The sequence below is a fragment of the Parasteatoda tepidariorum genome, chromosome 10 (assembly GCF_982258835.1).
Source record: "Parasteatoda tepidariorum strain Cologne lab strain chromosome 10, Ptep-v5.0, whole genome shotgun sequence".
NCBI lineage: Eukaryota > Metazoa > Arthropoda > Arachnida > Araneae > Theridiidae > Parasteatoda > Parasteatoda tepidariorum.
In genome coordinates, this window is record NC_141764.1 from 78,879,376 (window position 1) to 78,894,149 (window position 14,774).

Consider the following 14,774-nt stretch of genomic DNA (forward strand, 5'->3'; position numbering starts at 1 on the left):
ATTTCATAAAACACTTTTAGAGCAAATAAGAGAGCTAAATTGACCGTCCACCAACACTCCCTTTTTCTTTGAAGTAAATTCCTATGACCATAGCCATCTATCAAAAACTGATGGAAGTTTCCAACAGATACGTGCAGATTGTCATCCATGCAAAAGGGAAACCAACATCATATTAACATATGCCTCGTGACTCTCCAAGTTTGTACCACTGGGTATCTGGATACATTTAGTCAGATGGTGTATAAGATTATTCTCCTGCAAGTACCTAATAACGTAAATTTTCTTATTTATATTTGTTATAGCATGTTTGCATCTGACTGGATTTAATACTTTGGTATCAAATGTATATAACACTTTATTTTTAAGTCTTTAGCAACAGCTTTAAGCAGAGTGTGTAGCTTTTTAAAAAATGCTTAAAGGTGCTTATTTTTGATTTCCGTTTTTTAAAAGCCCTTAAAGGTGCTTTATCCATAGGGTCTTTTTAAAAAGTGCTTTATTTTCTCTTTACCAAAATGAGATATTTTCTCTTTACCATATTTATCTTCACCACAAATTATGTAAAATGACATTATTCTATTCAACGTTTTTAACAATTAATTCAACCCCAATCTATTTGGGTGCATGGTTGGTCCATAGCGTATGAAAACGCCATTTGTTTTATATGTTTGATGAAATACTTGCAGGACCGCATGTGCGTATACAGAACAGTATTCAGTGGGAAGGATTTTTGCCTTCTCATGTACAACTCTGCTACATTCTCAATTTCAGGATTCAATTAATTTTGAATTGATAATTTAAAGTACATCATATTTATAATAGGGGATAATTATCCTTATGCTAAAATTTTGGGGTTTTGGCAATTGACAAGAACTATGTCAAAAGGGTCATTTTGACATGACGGATAAAGTCACCTATTGTCCCCAACTTGTCAACTCTGCCTAATTATGATAATTTTTAAAGTGCTTACAAAAATTTTTTGAGTGCTTGAAAAGTGCTGAAAAGGTGCTTATTTTTTGTCAAAAAATTTGGCTACTCATCCTGTTAAAGGAATAAGCAATATTATGTGTGGTTTCTTTTTATGCAGTGTGGTTCACAGATACATGTCAAAAAGTAGAGGGGACCTGAATAGGCATATTTCATTGAGTATTGTGTGGGCTGAAATGCCAGTTAATTCAATAGAGAGCACTGTTGTTTACTAATGCCCACTGCTGTGAATCTTATATCAATGTTGGTGATCGCTCATTCGAGCAGCTATTATAAACTGTAATTTTTGAAAATAGTTCGATTGTTAGCTATTGTAAACTGTTCATAAATCATTGCTTTCTTTTGTCTTAACTTGCATTATTACTTATGATTAATGCTGTATTTTCCCATTTACATTCTTATACAAAATCAAAGAGTTTACAATAGCTGCTCGAAAGAGCAATAAGCAACAGGAATATTAGATACTCAGTGGCGCATGGATAACAGCGGAGATGGTAAACAACTCCATAGGCTCAACACAGTATTTCTGCACACACATTTCTATGTAAAATATTTTTATTTGGGTCCCCCTCTACCTACCTTTACATTTTTAACCTATATTTTTGAACCACCCTGTACATTATTATGGATAGTAAACAAAATGTTTTTGCTGAAAAAACTATTATATCAATGAAATTTTTATTTCTTTTTAGACCACTATACTTGATGGAAAAAATGGTAAACCCCTTTTATCAAAGCCCATAAAAATGGTTGTAGGTACTCAATCATCTCCACTTGTAATAAGTGTATCAGGAAAGGGAAACGATATCTTTTTATACTGGACATCTGATTGCCATGGGTCACAAAATAAATCTGAATTGCAGTTTGATTTTGTTAAAGGTTTGAACACTTGAGATATTATTTACTTAATTAAAATAATTTTGTATGAAAATTAAACCGGTTATAATACTTTAGTTTTCTGGTATGTTATTTTTTGGTTTAGTTGATTTAATTCTTAATGTGTTATGACTTTAATCAAATTCACTAAGGGAATTTTCTCAAATGCATTGTTCATAAAAACATGTAAATATTTTGTTTATAATATAGAGAAAAGCTATACTAAAAATCGGCTTGATTTAAAATCAGAATCACGGCAGAAATTCTTTTAATTTCTTAAATATTATCAGTTAGGACATCTTATCTGTTTTATTTGGTACTAATGCAATTTATAAATTAGTTATTAATAATATTATATTTATTGAGTAGAATTTAATTTCTTACTAACATTTACTATAACATTTTTCTGAAAATCTTCTATTATTTTTATTTGAATAATTTCTAAATCTTTTCATTTGAAATATTTTCTAATTATTATCAGCAAAATTTACCCTTTAGTGTTTTTTTATAAGTGTACATTCTGTGCAAATGTTTTTCTCCTATTTGTTTTCTCTATGCAGTATCATCATAGGATTAACTGTCTGAAAGTATAATATGTGTTTTTTATTGGAAGTGGTATTATTCCTACATAGGCATAAGGATTCATTCTTCAAAAATTTTCACTAGCTTTATATGAAGTTTAGTGATTTTTAAAAAGCTTCATTTGAAAAAAAAATATTGAAATTTTTTTTCTCCAACTTACTAAAAAATGTTTTAGTAACTCTTGAAGTGTGGCAAAAATTTAATCAGTGTAAGAAATTATGGAAATTAAACACTTTGAAAGTTAAATAGAAAATCCATATTTTGAATTTATATTTGAAAAAAATATTTAAAATTAAATTTGGATTGCTGAAACTGAACAGTTAACCTGAACCCTTATATTGAGCACTGTTTTTAACCTGATTTTAAAGCATGTTTCTCTAAACCAAGCATTTTCAAAAAACTAGACTCAGAAAAGAATTTTAAAAAAAATTCTCATTGTATTTCTAGTATTGCCAAATATTTACATTGAATTGATTTTTATTGCATTGTTTTTTATTTTATAGGAACAAGTGTGCATGATCAGTCAAGAGCTGATTTTTGTAAACTGAGATTTAAAGACAAACTTTTTACAAAGATGTATGCCCTCTCAAATCATATTCCAACACCAGGAAAAGTAATATATGATTCAGGTAAATAGAATACTAAAATATATATTTTTGAATTATAAAATTTAATACTATTCTATTTATACAGTAGAACCCCCATTATCCGACACCCAATACTTCGGTTGATTCGACTCTTTTGATAGATGTTAACTGTAGCGTGTTTCATCATTATTACAGTTGATGTTACCCAATAATTGATTCATTTTTTAACCTCTCTCATTGTGCAACCAACCCTTAGATTTAATTTAATTCAGCTAGAAAGCTCATCTGACTGTTAGAAAAGAAAAATAGAGATATTTAAGCTGGTGTCACGTAAAATATAAAGTTTATCAATGATCAATCAGTTACTAATAGTGACCAATTAGAATAGGTGTCATTTCAAAATAAAATGTAATCAACTGATTGCCATTAACAACCACGATATTCTGCCATTTGAGTGATTAATAATGGTCAAGTGATATAGTTAAGTAAAACACAAGTGAGGGTTTTATTAAACTTTATTTTAGTCACTAATAGTTTTGAGTTGTTCTCATAGTTGAATGTTTATAAACTCACAAAATTGTTTTAAAAAGTTCCAACAATTACAATTTTCCAACATAGACCCTGTCCTTTGGCTGTTAGATAATAGGGGTTCTGCTATACTATCAAGAATATACATATTTGGTGGGCGGTAATGAGTTTTAAAAATAGCTAAAAGATAAGCTAAATGATAGTTGTAATTATAATAAAATTTAATGCTATGCTATTATTACTGCTTATTATAAATATGCATACTTTAAGAGCTGTATTATGAGCTAATAGAGGAGAAAATTTGTTCTTCTAACTTTTTGAAATAAGCTATACATAGCTGAACAATTTTCATCGTATTTTAAACATACAAAATTTTCATTGTATTTGCTAAGTGGCAGATGAAAAAACTGTACACTGTGTTTTGAAATAAGCTAAGCATGGAAAACACCACAGGGACAATAGGGAAAACCTTGAAAATATGGGGAATTTAAAAGTCACCTAAAATAACAGGAGTTTTTCTTTACTAACTGGGAAAATATATGGAATTTTATTTCTTATTTTTGCCTTTTTAAAAATGATAACCACTCAAAGTGTCAGTTTATAGGATATTTAAAGATGATATTTCAGCTATACTAACTACATCATTTACCAAAGCATTATTTGTTTTACGTATGTTAAACTGGTTCTTATTTCTTTCCAGAAATTTAGACTAGTATAGTTAGCTTAATAAGCTCACACAAGAGCACAGTGATAGTGTGTTTCCTCTTAATATATTGTGTATAATATGTACAGAGAAAACACAGGGAATTTTTTTTCCTTCCAGATTTGAGTGGCAACCGTGCATGAGAAAAGAATGGCTTTTATAAAAACCAAATAACTTCAATAGTTATATAAAATTCAGAGATTATCAAGCTTGTTCTAGTGTCTTTATTAGAAAACAGTGTTACTTCTAATCAAATTTTGATTAAAAATAACACCGTTCTTTTAATAACTTGCTAAATAAGTGCATTTTTATTTTATATATTTTACTCATTTTAATTGCAAACAACCTTTAACTAACTCATAAAATTTATATTGCTCTCGATTTAGAACAATTTTAAAATCGCAAAATTTTTTATCTTCTTATATAATTTGTATAGAATTCATTATAGATTAATAACTAAAATTTAATAAAAAAAAAAAGTTTTTTTTTTTTAATTTAAAGATTAGTTCTTCCCATCAGGTTGTTTTTTAGCTTTAGGTACAGCTTGAGAACAAAGTAAAAGGTACTCCTGATTATGGTATATGCCTAATTATTCAGACTAAGCGGAATACAGGGGGGGGGGACAATCTTTCTTGGGGACCATTGATAAAAAACACTGGCCTTCTTCCTCAATTAACTAATTTTTTACATCAGCCATCTGGATAATGGATACACAGATAACACTGAGGAACAATTTCTTTTTCTTCTGTTGCCGGAGATTTTTTAATTTAGATACTTTTGTATCGCTGATTTCAAACCTTCTGTTGGTTTCTCTCTGGAAGCTGCAAGTTTTTTTTAACTGACTGACAGTGAACGGTTTCTTCATGTGAGTAAAAAATTCGTCAAAGGGAAGCACTCCTAGCTGCATATGACAGGCATGGGTTTCTATGCAATTATTTTAATCCTGATGATGGGCCCTAATGCCCCTAGAAGCTACATTTATGCAACATTGTTTATAATAGTTCTAAATTTCTTCAAAAAATAGACTAAAAATGTAATTTTAAAAAATATCTGTAGCTTTTAGAGCAAAGCTAATTTTAGATTTGAAATTCCCACTCCTGAATTAAGCAAGATCAAGTATTTTTATGCATACAACAAAACTTTTGTTTGGTAATATAGAAACTAAATTCAGTTATTTTTTATATTATTTAGTTTTTTAGAATGGATTTTCAAATAATTGCAAATATAATCATTTTCAAACGATTTAAGCTTTTTCCTCTCATTTTTGTAGACCTCAGAAAAGCGATAGAATACAGCAATCCTATCAACTATTCGGCTCTAGGTTTAGAATTTCTCTACAGACATCCAGGTTACCAGGAAGATTATCAACTGTATCTGGAGAGTGAAAACCCTGAATTTGATAACAGAATCCTCCAACAGGACTTTTCTGATCTGCCCAATCGATATGATGATGTGCAGCTTGAAAAATTGCTCAGTGGCAATGAAAGAGCAATAGGAAGAAAATACTCTGAACCTAATGATTACAACTTGCCTGATGAAGCTCAGCTCTTTCCCCAATATTACATGCAACAACCTAGCAGTGGCAGCGAACGTTATTATCCTCTTGAATACAGACAAGTGCCAGATCAGTTTGCTGTGGTGAAGAAACCAAAACCCAGAAGAATGAATGTTGCATGGCCTAATCAATATCTTACATTAGCTCACAACAGGCCTAATTATGGTAGTAGCCGCATTCCGTTGAATCGTGGAAAACGGCAGCTGTTTTCAAGGGTTAGAAAAGATTACCACCGTAAAGCAACAGGTAATTTTTATTAATGTCTCGTAAAAGAAATACAAACTGCTTTAACAATTTTTGTTAAATTAAATAACTAAGGTAATAACCAATAAAATTTATTGGCTTCATTTTTAAAGTGATCGTAATTATTGTAAGGCTTTTGTGCATTGTTTTTTGTATTATTAACATATTGAATTTGTTCTTGAAAGTATCTTTTAAAATCCTGCAATAATAGAAAGATTAGGTGTTTGATCAGCCTTGCAAAATGAAATTTTTACTACTTATGCAAAAACATATGCACCAAATGTAAAATAAGTTACTTTAAAACCATAAGTTATCGCATAAAATTCCTGAAAGTTTTAAGATTTATCATAAGTGTGATAACTAGTACAAATTTTACTTTATATTTTATAACGAGCATCGAATATCCGAACGAATTCTTAGTTTATGACTATAAATGACTTGAAATTTTGAACCTAATCCAGAAGAAAAGGTAACTCTGAATGAAACGTTGGGACAGACTAGCCTTTGTGGAAGATGTTACATAGAAAGGAAAACCAGCGAAACCTCCCACAGTTAGCTTGATGGCAAGGGGGATTCCAACCCATATTTTGATTCGAAACTGGGTCATCTCATTAAGACACAATGCTCTATCCCCTTTCAAAACCTCAACTCAACCATAATTATACAGCCAATATTTGTAACATTTGTTATATGTTTAGGAATTGCTTGTTTCTTTAACATTATTATGCAAAGGTTTTCAATTGAGACTTTTGAGTTTTAATTTATTATGATTAGTTGAGAAAGGCTCAAATCTGTGCGTGGTTAAAAATGTTATCATTCAAATGTGAGAGTTGTAAATTACATAAATATAAATTTCAACAAGTAAAGTTTTAGGAAATCTATAACACACTTATATGATTTGTTTCAATTTGCGTAGAGTTTTTGTATCCTAAACGAAAAGATTAAAATTCATACTTTTCTCTTCATATTCTTTAATATATTACATCAAAATTCATAATTGAATAAGATATCCATTACAATACAATAGAAAAAATTCATAGTTTTGTGTCGTAATTACAACAACAAAACTTTGAATTTGAACTCAAATATTGAACTAACATATATTTAAAATGATGCATATACTGAACTAACATATACTTATAATGAACTAACATATAAACTTACATATTTGAACTAACTTTGAACTTACATATTTGAATTTGTAAACTTTAATCATTCTACCAACTCTAACACTCTTTAAGGGCTTAAAAATGAAAACTCTTTGCTTATTTGTTATTATTACTTTCTATAAAATGAAATCTCTTTGCTGTAAATGTATTTATGTTTTTATTCATATTTTTATTACCCAATTTTGAAGAAAGTAATTTTTAAAAAATTAATGTTTTATTAATTTTTTTTTCCATATGAATTGGTGAAAAAAGTTATGCCATTAATAGTATTTTACAGTTTGTCTTTTTGGTTTTGTTTGAAGATTTGTGAAATCTTTATGTTACATTTCCTAACAGATTCGAGTAGAAAACGTCGACATGTTGGACCTCATGATGGAGGAGGTATACAGCGAATTATATCTACAGGTATTCCATTTAAGTATATTGCTCAACATAGTAACAAAAATTCACAAATTAAAAATAGTTTTTTGATACATTATTCTTCATTCACAAACAATATTTTAAAGATTGCTATACTTTTTTCTTAGTATGTCATTCAGCATTGTATTTACTGTTCATAAATTCAAAATATTTTACTAACAGTTTTGCTGCATTACTTTTCGTTCATAAACAATATTTTTTTAAAGGTTTCGATACTTTTCTCTAAGCATATTATTCGGCATTATATTTAATGTACACAAATTCATAAAACACCTTTATTTATGGTTCTTTATTGACAAACAGTATTTTAAAGTTTGCTTCAGTTTTTTCTGTATACACTTATAGTGACTGTATAAATATTGTGTATGCATGTTTTTGGTCTTTCTGTCAAAAAATATGCAAATCCTTATCCCTCTTAGGTGCTTACATATTTGAATATTTAAGATAAATCATATTTATTTTTAAACACTTTTGAATTGTTTGTTATTTTAGATTATCTTTGTAATGAAATAAATGAGAAAAAAAAGAAGGAAAAATATTACACATAAAAGAAATTTGGAGCATAAAACCTTTTCATGTTATAGATTAACATAATCCCTTAGTGATGAGTTTGAAAGTTAAGAAAAGGCACATCTGAGTATGTAATGTGGAAAATAACAGAGTTAGATTCAAGAAACATCTACAGTTTGTTTTGTGTTTCTTCATTCTGGGTTTCAATACCATAGGCAGTTCTAATTCAATTTAGCAATTAATGCTTTCTTTTCATGCAGCTTTCTGTTTTGTTAAATGAATATGTGTGTGGTAAAATGATTCTGAATAGTCATATAAATTTAGAATTTCTTAGATTAAACATCTGTTGTTGAATATTAATCTACCCAATAATGAAAATGGCTAAAAATTTCCGATTTGCAAACAATTTAAGTAGGTAACTAAAATTTATAATCAGTTTAGATTTTTGAAATAATGAAATTTTCACTTAAATGTGATGTTTATGTGGTAGTATTTATTTATTGTTATTTTTTTTTTCATAAAATAGTAATTGTAGTCAGGGTTGGGTTTTTGCTGTCAAAAACTGGTTTTTGACATGACAGTGGTAAAAACCGTCAAAAACCTACTGTTTTCTTTAATTTATGGCATATAGCGGACAATATATTATTTTCACTTAATTGCCTTTATAAATTAATGTTGTAAATGATTGCTATTGATTTTGCAACTATATACACATATTCTTATAGAAGGATATACATTCATACAGAAATATTGTAACATACTTATTGAAAATAGTGATACTTAACTTTTATCATTATAGCTTGATTTGCAAAGGATTCAAAATTTTGCACTTCTTAATTGTTAGAAATAAACAAACAAACAAAAAAACTTGGAACTATTAATAAAGTCAAGAACTAAAAAGAAGAATTTAAAATTTGGCATTTCTTAAATATTAGAAATAAGCTAAACAAAACTTTCAAAACTTGTAACTACTAACAAACTCTAAGTCAGGAATGACTTGGGATTCTTCAGTAATGTAATATGCCAAACAAAATGATGCTTGGAAATGTTGAAAATTTTGTTTAGTATCCTAATATTTTACTTCAAATAGTATGATTTGATATAATCATGTTGGGAAAATGCGAAAATCTGTTCTTAAATATCTTTCAACAACTTTTTTTCTAATTTTATTGCCCAAAAATGAATTAATTTTAAATCATAAGCAGTTAAACTCAAATAAAAATACAGTTTTATCAAAACTATGGGTTTTTGACATGACGGTAAAAACCATGGTATAAACCATGAGGGTAAAAACCGTCATGTGTCAAAAACTTGCCAACCCTGATTGTAGTTTTGTAAATATAATTTTGGGAAAAGCAAATAGAAATTTCATTCTCAACTGTAATTAATGAGTAAGAATTTTAAATTTAATGTAATTTTAATTTTTTTTTCTTCTTAATAATTTTCTATAACATTTTGAAGTAAGAAAAATATCTAACTAAGATTTATTGTTTAAAGGTACATTAGCACCCAGCCTAAAAAAAGGTGGCATGGATATTGTTTTTGCCACTTTCTGGTTTTATCCATCAGAAACACAAGGTCTTTTACCTGAAGACAAAGAATGTATTGAATCCAGAATGAAAATGGAGCAAGAAAGATTTGACCCTTCAAGTAAATATATTTAATGATCATATCACAAAATTTTATTTCATCAAGGTAAATTATACATGAATCTAAGTGTTATGTCATCACCTATACTTTTAATATCCATAATAATAGTAGGTTTTATAACCGTCGATGAACAGCCAATCCAATTTTTTGGGTTTACGATTACTAATATTCAACTCCGTAGCCTTGTAATTTTGAGCCTAATCCAGAAGACAAGGGATCTCTTTGAGCAAGCATTGGGAGAAATTTTGCCTTCGTGGTAGACTTTTTTAATGGAATGAACCTTCATGTGCATTACATGGAGGGGGAAACCACGTGAGCTTCCTATGGGCAGCCTGATGGCGGGGGGACTCTAGCCCAGGATCCGTCTACGACTGAGGATATTTGATCTCTGCAATGTGGTCGGTGCTAGCCTATGGTGAAATTCATATTGACCAGCCATCACTGGGATTCAAACCTGGTTCACCTCATTGGAAAGCGAACGCTCTATACCCTGAGCTACCACGGCTCCAAATAATAGTAGGTTGTGATATTGAAACTTTTAAAATAAGAAAAATTAGGCACTTATGAAATTGACTTGAGTATGGATGAGTTCAGCTTGTAAGGGCCATCTTCACCAAACAATATTTTTCACACTCAAAGGAATGTGTGATATATGGGTATGTGTATTACTATTGAAGTTTCAATTTAACATAGATTTCTTTTATTGCTACTACATGATAATCTGAGTACCAGCTTGTCTGGGAAGTGAAGGTGGTTGGTGGGCAAGGCTTACTATATTGCCACTTATATATACATACTTATTTTTTATATGCAGCCTTTCATCTCTTCAGCGGGTCGATAAAAGAGTACCAAGCACGCTTGGGAACTAAACACTGGAGGATTCCGCGTTTGCCACTGAGTTTAGTTCAGTTATTTTTTATATGTATGCATATTTATATATAAAACTTAAACGAACTGTCTCCAAAAAACAAAAAAAAATTGCCCCCCCCCTTTTGCTTTGCCTATGCCCGACGTAATTATTGATCATTTTTCCAACGCTTATGAATTTCAACCTATATTTTAGTACAATGTTCTTACATGAAACTAATTTTTTCTTACATAAAATTTTCAAAAAATAAAATTAGTTTTTTGAAAATTTCACTGTGATATTCCTCTTAAAAATAATTGCATTATTCATAAGAAAAATTAAAAGTTTTATCTGCTTTTTATTGTAGAGTTAAGTTACCCTAAAGTACAGTACATGGTCTAATCAGGTGGGAAAAAATATTTTTGTCTTTTAATGGCATATATTTTTGTCCCAATTTGATCCGCAGTATAAAGCTCATTTTCATTATGAAAATAAGCTTCATTGTTTATACATTCTTATTCAACCATTTGCCTAGCTGAAGTTCATACTAGTTTTTTTTAAAAAACTTAATGTTTTGTTGGTACAATAAGGTACCTGGATTAATATAAATAAATATTGTTTTTATTTATTATGCTTCAGTTATAATGGTATTGTAAGTAATATACAGATAAAAGTTAAATTCACCTTATTACTAACTTTTATATTTAATATTTTCAAATAAGTTGGAGTAAAGCATGTTAGAAAGGCCTTTTAAAAGAAAAATGATAGTGTTTTAAAATCACTAAAAAAATGTTTTCATTTATTTAAAGGTGGCCTATATGGTATGGATCATGATGCTTATGAAGAATATGTGACTGATCATTGTTTACAGAAGAATGGCAACCTGCGCACCACATCGAAGAAAAAAGGTTACAATCCTTTTAATCGCCCCATGGGACAAATGACTGTTTACCGCGTGCACATTGATTGTAAATGCACACAAGCAACCAAAAAAACTAAATGTGCTAAAATTTTGCCATTTGAAAAGCAAATGTGGACATCATACATGGGTCTTTATGGGAATAGTGTGGCAAATCAGATTCCTGTTATGTAAATGTTAAAATTGTTACTGTTGGGTCATATGTACATAAAATTCTGTATATTAATCTGAATATATTTAAAATTATTGTTTCATGACTTGATGTTGAATTCCTGTTATAACTTGCATACATTTATACAGGGTGTGTAGCCAGATTTTTCAACAAAAAATAAGCATCTTTTAAGCACTCAAAAAATATTTTAACCACTTTCCAAAAAAAATTATAATTAGGATCTATGCAGTAATAAAAATTATTTTTTTCTATTATTTAAAGTTCCTAATTTATAAACATAAAATCAGTAAAATTCAAAAATTTTACAATATAGAATAACTAGCTTCTGATAAATATTACAGAGAAAATTGTGAAAATCGTACATCTTTTGTAACTTATAATGACAATCGACACGACAAAGAAAAAAAAAAAAACTTTTAAAAACGCTGCACACCCTGTTATAATTGTAAAGCAGATTCTATTACACTTTAGCTGCTTATTACCCAATAAATTTAACAAATTAGCAGTTTGATAAAATTATCTATATGAAAGTGATTTTTGAACATTTCATAGACACCTTTAATGCGAATAACACAATAAAAACGACAACACAATAAAAAAGGTACTACTTTTTAGACCCACTGGAAAAAGAAAGCGGGAAGGCCGCAGTTGAGATGATCTGACTCAGTGGAGTCTGATTTTCTCGCAATTAATGAAAAGAATTGGAGATCGTCAAGGAGAAATCTTCAGAGGAAGGCATTGCCTCAAATTGGGATGTCTGGCCAACTATGATGATTATTATTATTTTGGCAATTTAAGTTTTTTGTTTCAAATTATTTTTTGCTTTCCTCATTTACTCCTGAGAACGGGCACCTATTTTTAAACACTCAAAAAATTATGAATTTTTCTACCTTTATAATTTTTGACGCAGATAATTTTATATTATCAATTATGAACATAAGCAATAGAGGTGTAAAAAAAAAGGATAAATCTTATATTTAGATATAAAATTGCTACATTTAATAACTCTCTTGTATAGCAAAAAAAAAGGGGGATTTTTCTTTTAAAGTGAAAGGGATATATAATTATTATGAAAAGATTCTAATCCTGCATTATGTTTGGCATAAGAATTTAAGGTAATAGAGTTGAGCAAATAAAGAAGAGCATTTAAAGCAAAGTTGATGCAAAAAAAAAAAAGTTTTTATATTAAATTAGTTTTTTTTATTGGTTTCTTTAAAGCAAAGGGATATATAATAATTAACCAATTTAAAAGTACAACCGTGAAACTTTTTCAACCATTAATTAATATCAATAAATAATTAAAAATATCCACTTTTTTCTCATAAAAATGATTTAAAAAAAGGAATTGTGGATTTCAAGTATACATTGCTTTACGTTTCAACTTAATATGCAAGAAAAATCTTTATCAAAATTTGAAATGTTATATGTAAAAAATGTCTATTTTTTTTTTAAATTGAATAAATTTTAACCAATATAAAACAGCATGAAAAATATACACATATATATATATATTTATTTATTTTAATTAAAAAGTATAGGTATGTTTTAGTACTAATGATTTAATAATAAATAAAGAATAAACTTTTTTGATATTTATTTTAACACAGTGAAGGTTTGAATATAACAATGTTTATAAATTACAGTGTTCTTCCAAAGTATTTTTAGAATGGTGGCCCGCCTTGCCTACCCTTTGATCCCTATAAATGTGCCATCTATGTAAAATTAAGCCGCTATCCCTTAAAACACTGCCTTTTGTTTCATATTCCAATTTTAAGAAAAATTAACTGTTCAAATAATGATAGTAGACAAAAATTATCTGTGTTTATAGGTTTCATTCTGATTACTATTACAAACATTTACTTTGTTAGGATTATTCTCAACTGGTTACATTTTTATAAGTTTCTCTTTTTTCAAGGGGTATATTAATAAATTTTTTAAAGTGATTTTAAAATTATTTTGAAATTAATACCTTTTTTTTAAAAAAAAAATGCACCTTTAAATGTTCATTTTTTAATAATTTTCAGTATAAATTATAGAAAAAATCTTTTAAGCTGTTAATCAAAAAATAATTTTTTTTAGTTTACTTTCTTTTGGAAAAAAAACTGTATGCACAGAGATTGTCTCCTTAGCATGCCTTTAATTATTATTTACAAACTACAAATTTTTCTCTTATTTAGATAGTGAGTGCAAATTACTTTCTGAAATATACACATAAAATAGTATAAGATGGTAACTTAAAAATTCTTGAGGATCAAATTCAGTTGTTGCATGATATTACACATTTTGATATATTTTTATGGTGTTATGCCTTTTCAAAACTCAAATTGTCCTTTTCTGTGAGGAAGTACCCTACCTGCCCTTTTTTATTCCTTAGGAAGAACTCTGTAAATAATACGGAATTAAATATAATTGATAATATTTTAAAGTTTAATTAATTACATTGATTGATTGATTACCTATTTCATTGATGTTATTTTAATGAATTTTAAATTATTCTATGTATTTCATTAAAGAGCTGAATTTTGAAAATATTACAATCATTAATAAAAACATACTACATACTAACAATAAAAATTTGCTTACAATGGTTACAGGTAAAAAAATTTGAAAACAAAAATATAAAACTCATAAAAGCACTTTATCCTCATTCATGCTTTTAATTGTACTAGGTATAATGTATTGTTGTTCAATAAGATCAAAAAACATTACTGCTTTTTCATTTGGTTATATTTAAACTAAAGGTATTTGCATAATTAATAGTTATTCAAAATTATTTCAAAGATTAGTTAAAAGATAACTATATAAAAGATTTAAAAAAAACAAGCCTGGTTTTATCAACAAAAAAATATCATTTGGTTTAAACTGTGGTTTGATGACATTAAAATATCATGTAATGTGCACTCTAAAGTATGACTGGGTATTAAAATATAGTTGCAAGAAAACTTAAGAAACAAAGGAGAGTTTAATTTAATCAAAAATGGGAAAAGTATAGTACTAAAATTTTACACATTTATAATTTCTTAAAATTT

The 14,774-nt window shown here is 28.2% G+C and overlaps 1 protein-coding gene across 1 annotated transcript in view; it reads left to right on the forward strand.

The window, feature by feature from the left end:
* The window catches only part of LOC107443619 (uncharacterized), a 32,559-nt gene extending 20,729 nt beyond the window's left edge, over positions 1 to 11,830 (forward strand). Inside the window, exons 10-15 of the mRNA XM_087153115.1 lie at positions 1,677 to 1,863; positions 2,946 to 3,071; positions 5,531 to 6,061; positions 7,564 to 7,632; positions 9,655 to 9,807; positions 11,464 to 11,830. Coding sequence (XP_087009241.1) covers positions 1,677 to 1,863; positions 2,946 to 3,071; positions 5,531 to 6,061; positions 7,564 to 7,632; positions 9,655 to 9,807; positions 11,464 to 11,747 — 1,350 coding nt within the window. The 3' untranslated portion in view covers positions 11,748 to 11,830. The remainder of the gene's footprint in view (positions 1 to 1,676; positions 1,864 to 2,945; positions 3,072 to 5,530; positions 6,062 to 7,563; positions 7,633 to 9,654; positions 9,808 to 11,463) is intronic.
* Positions 11,831 to 14,774: the final 2,944 nt, after the last annotated feature.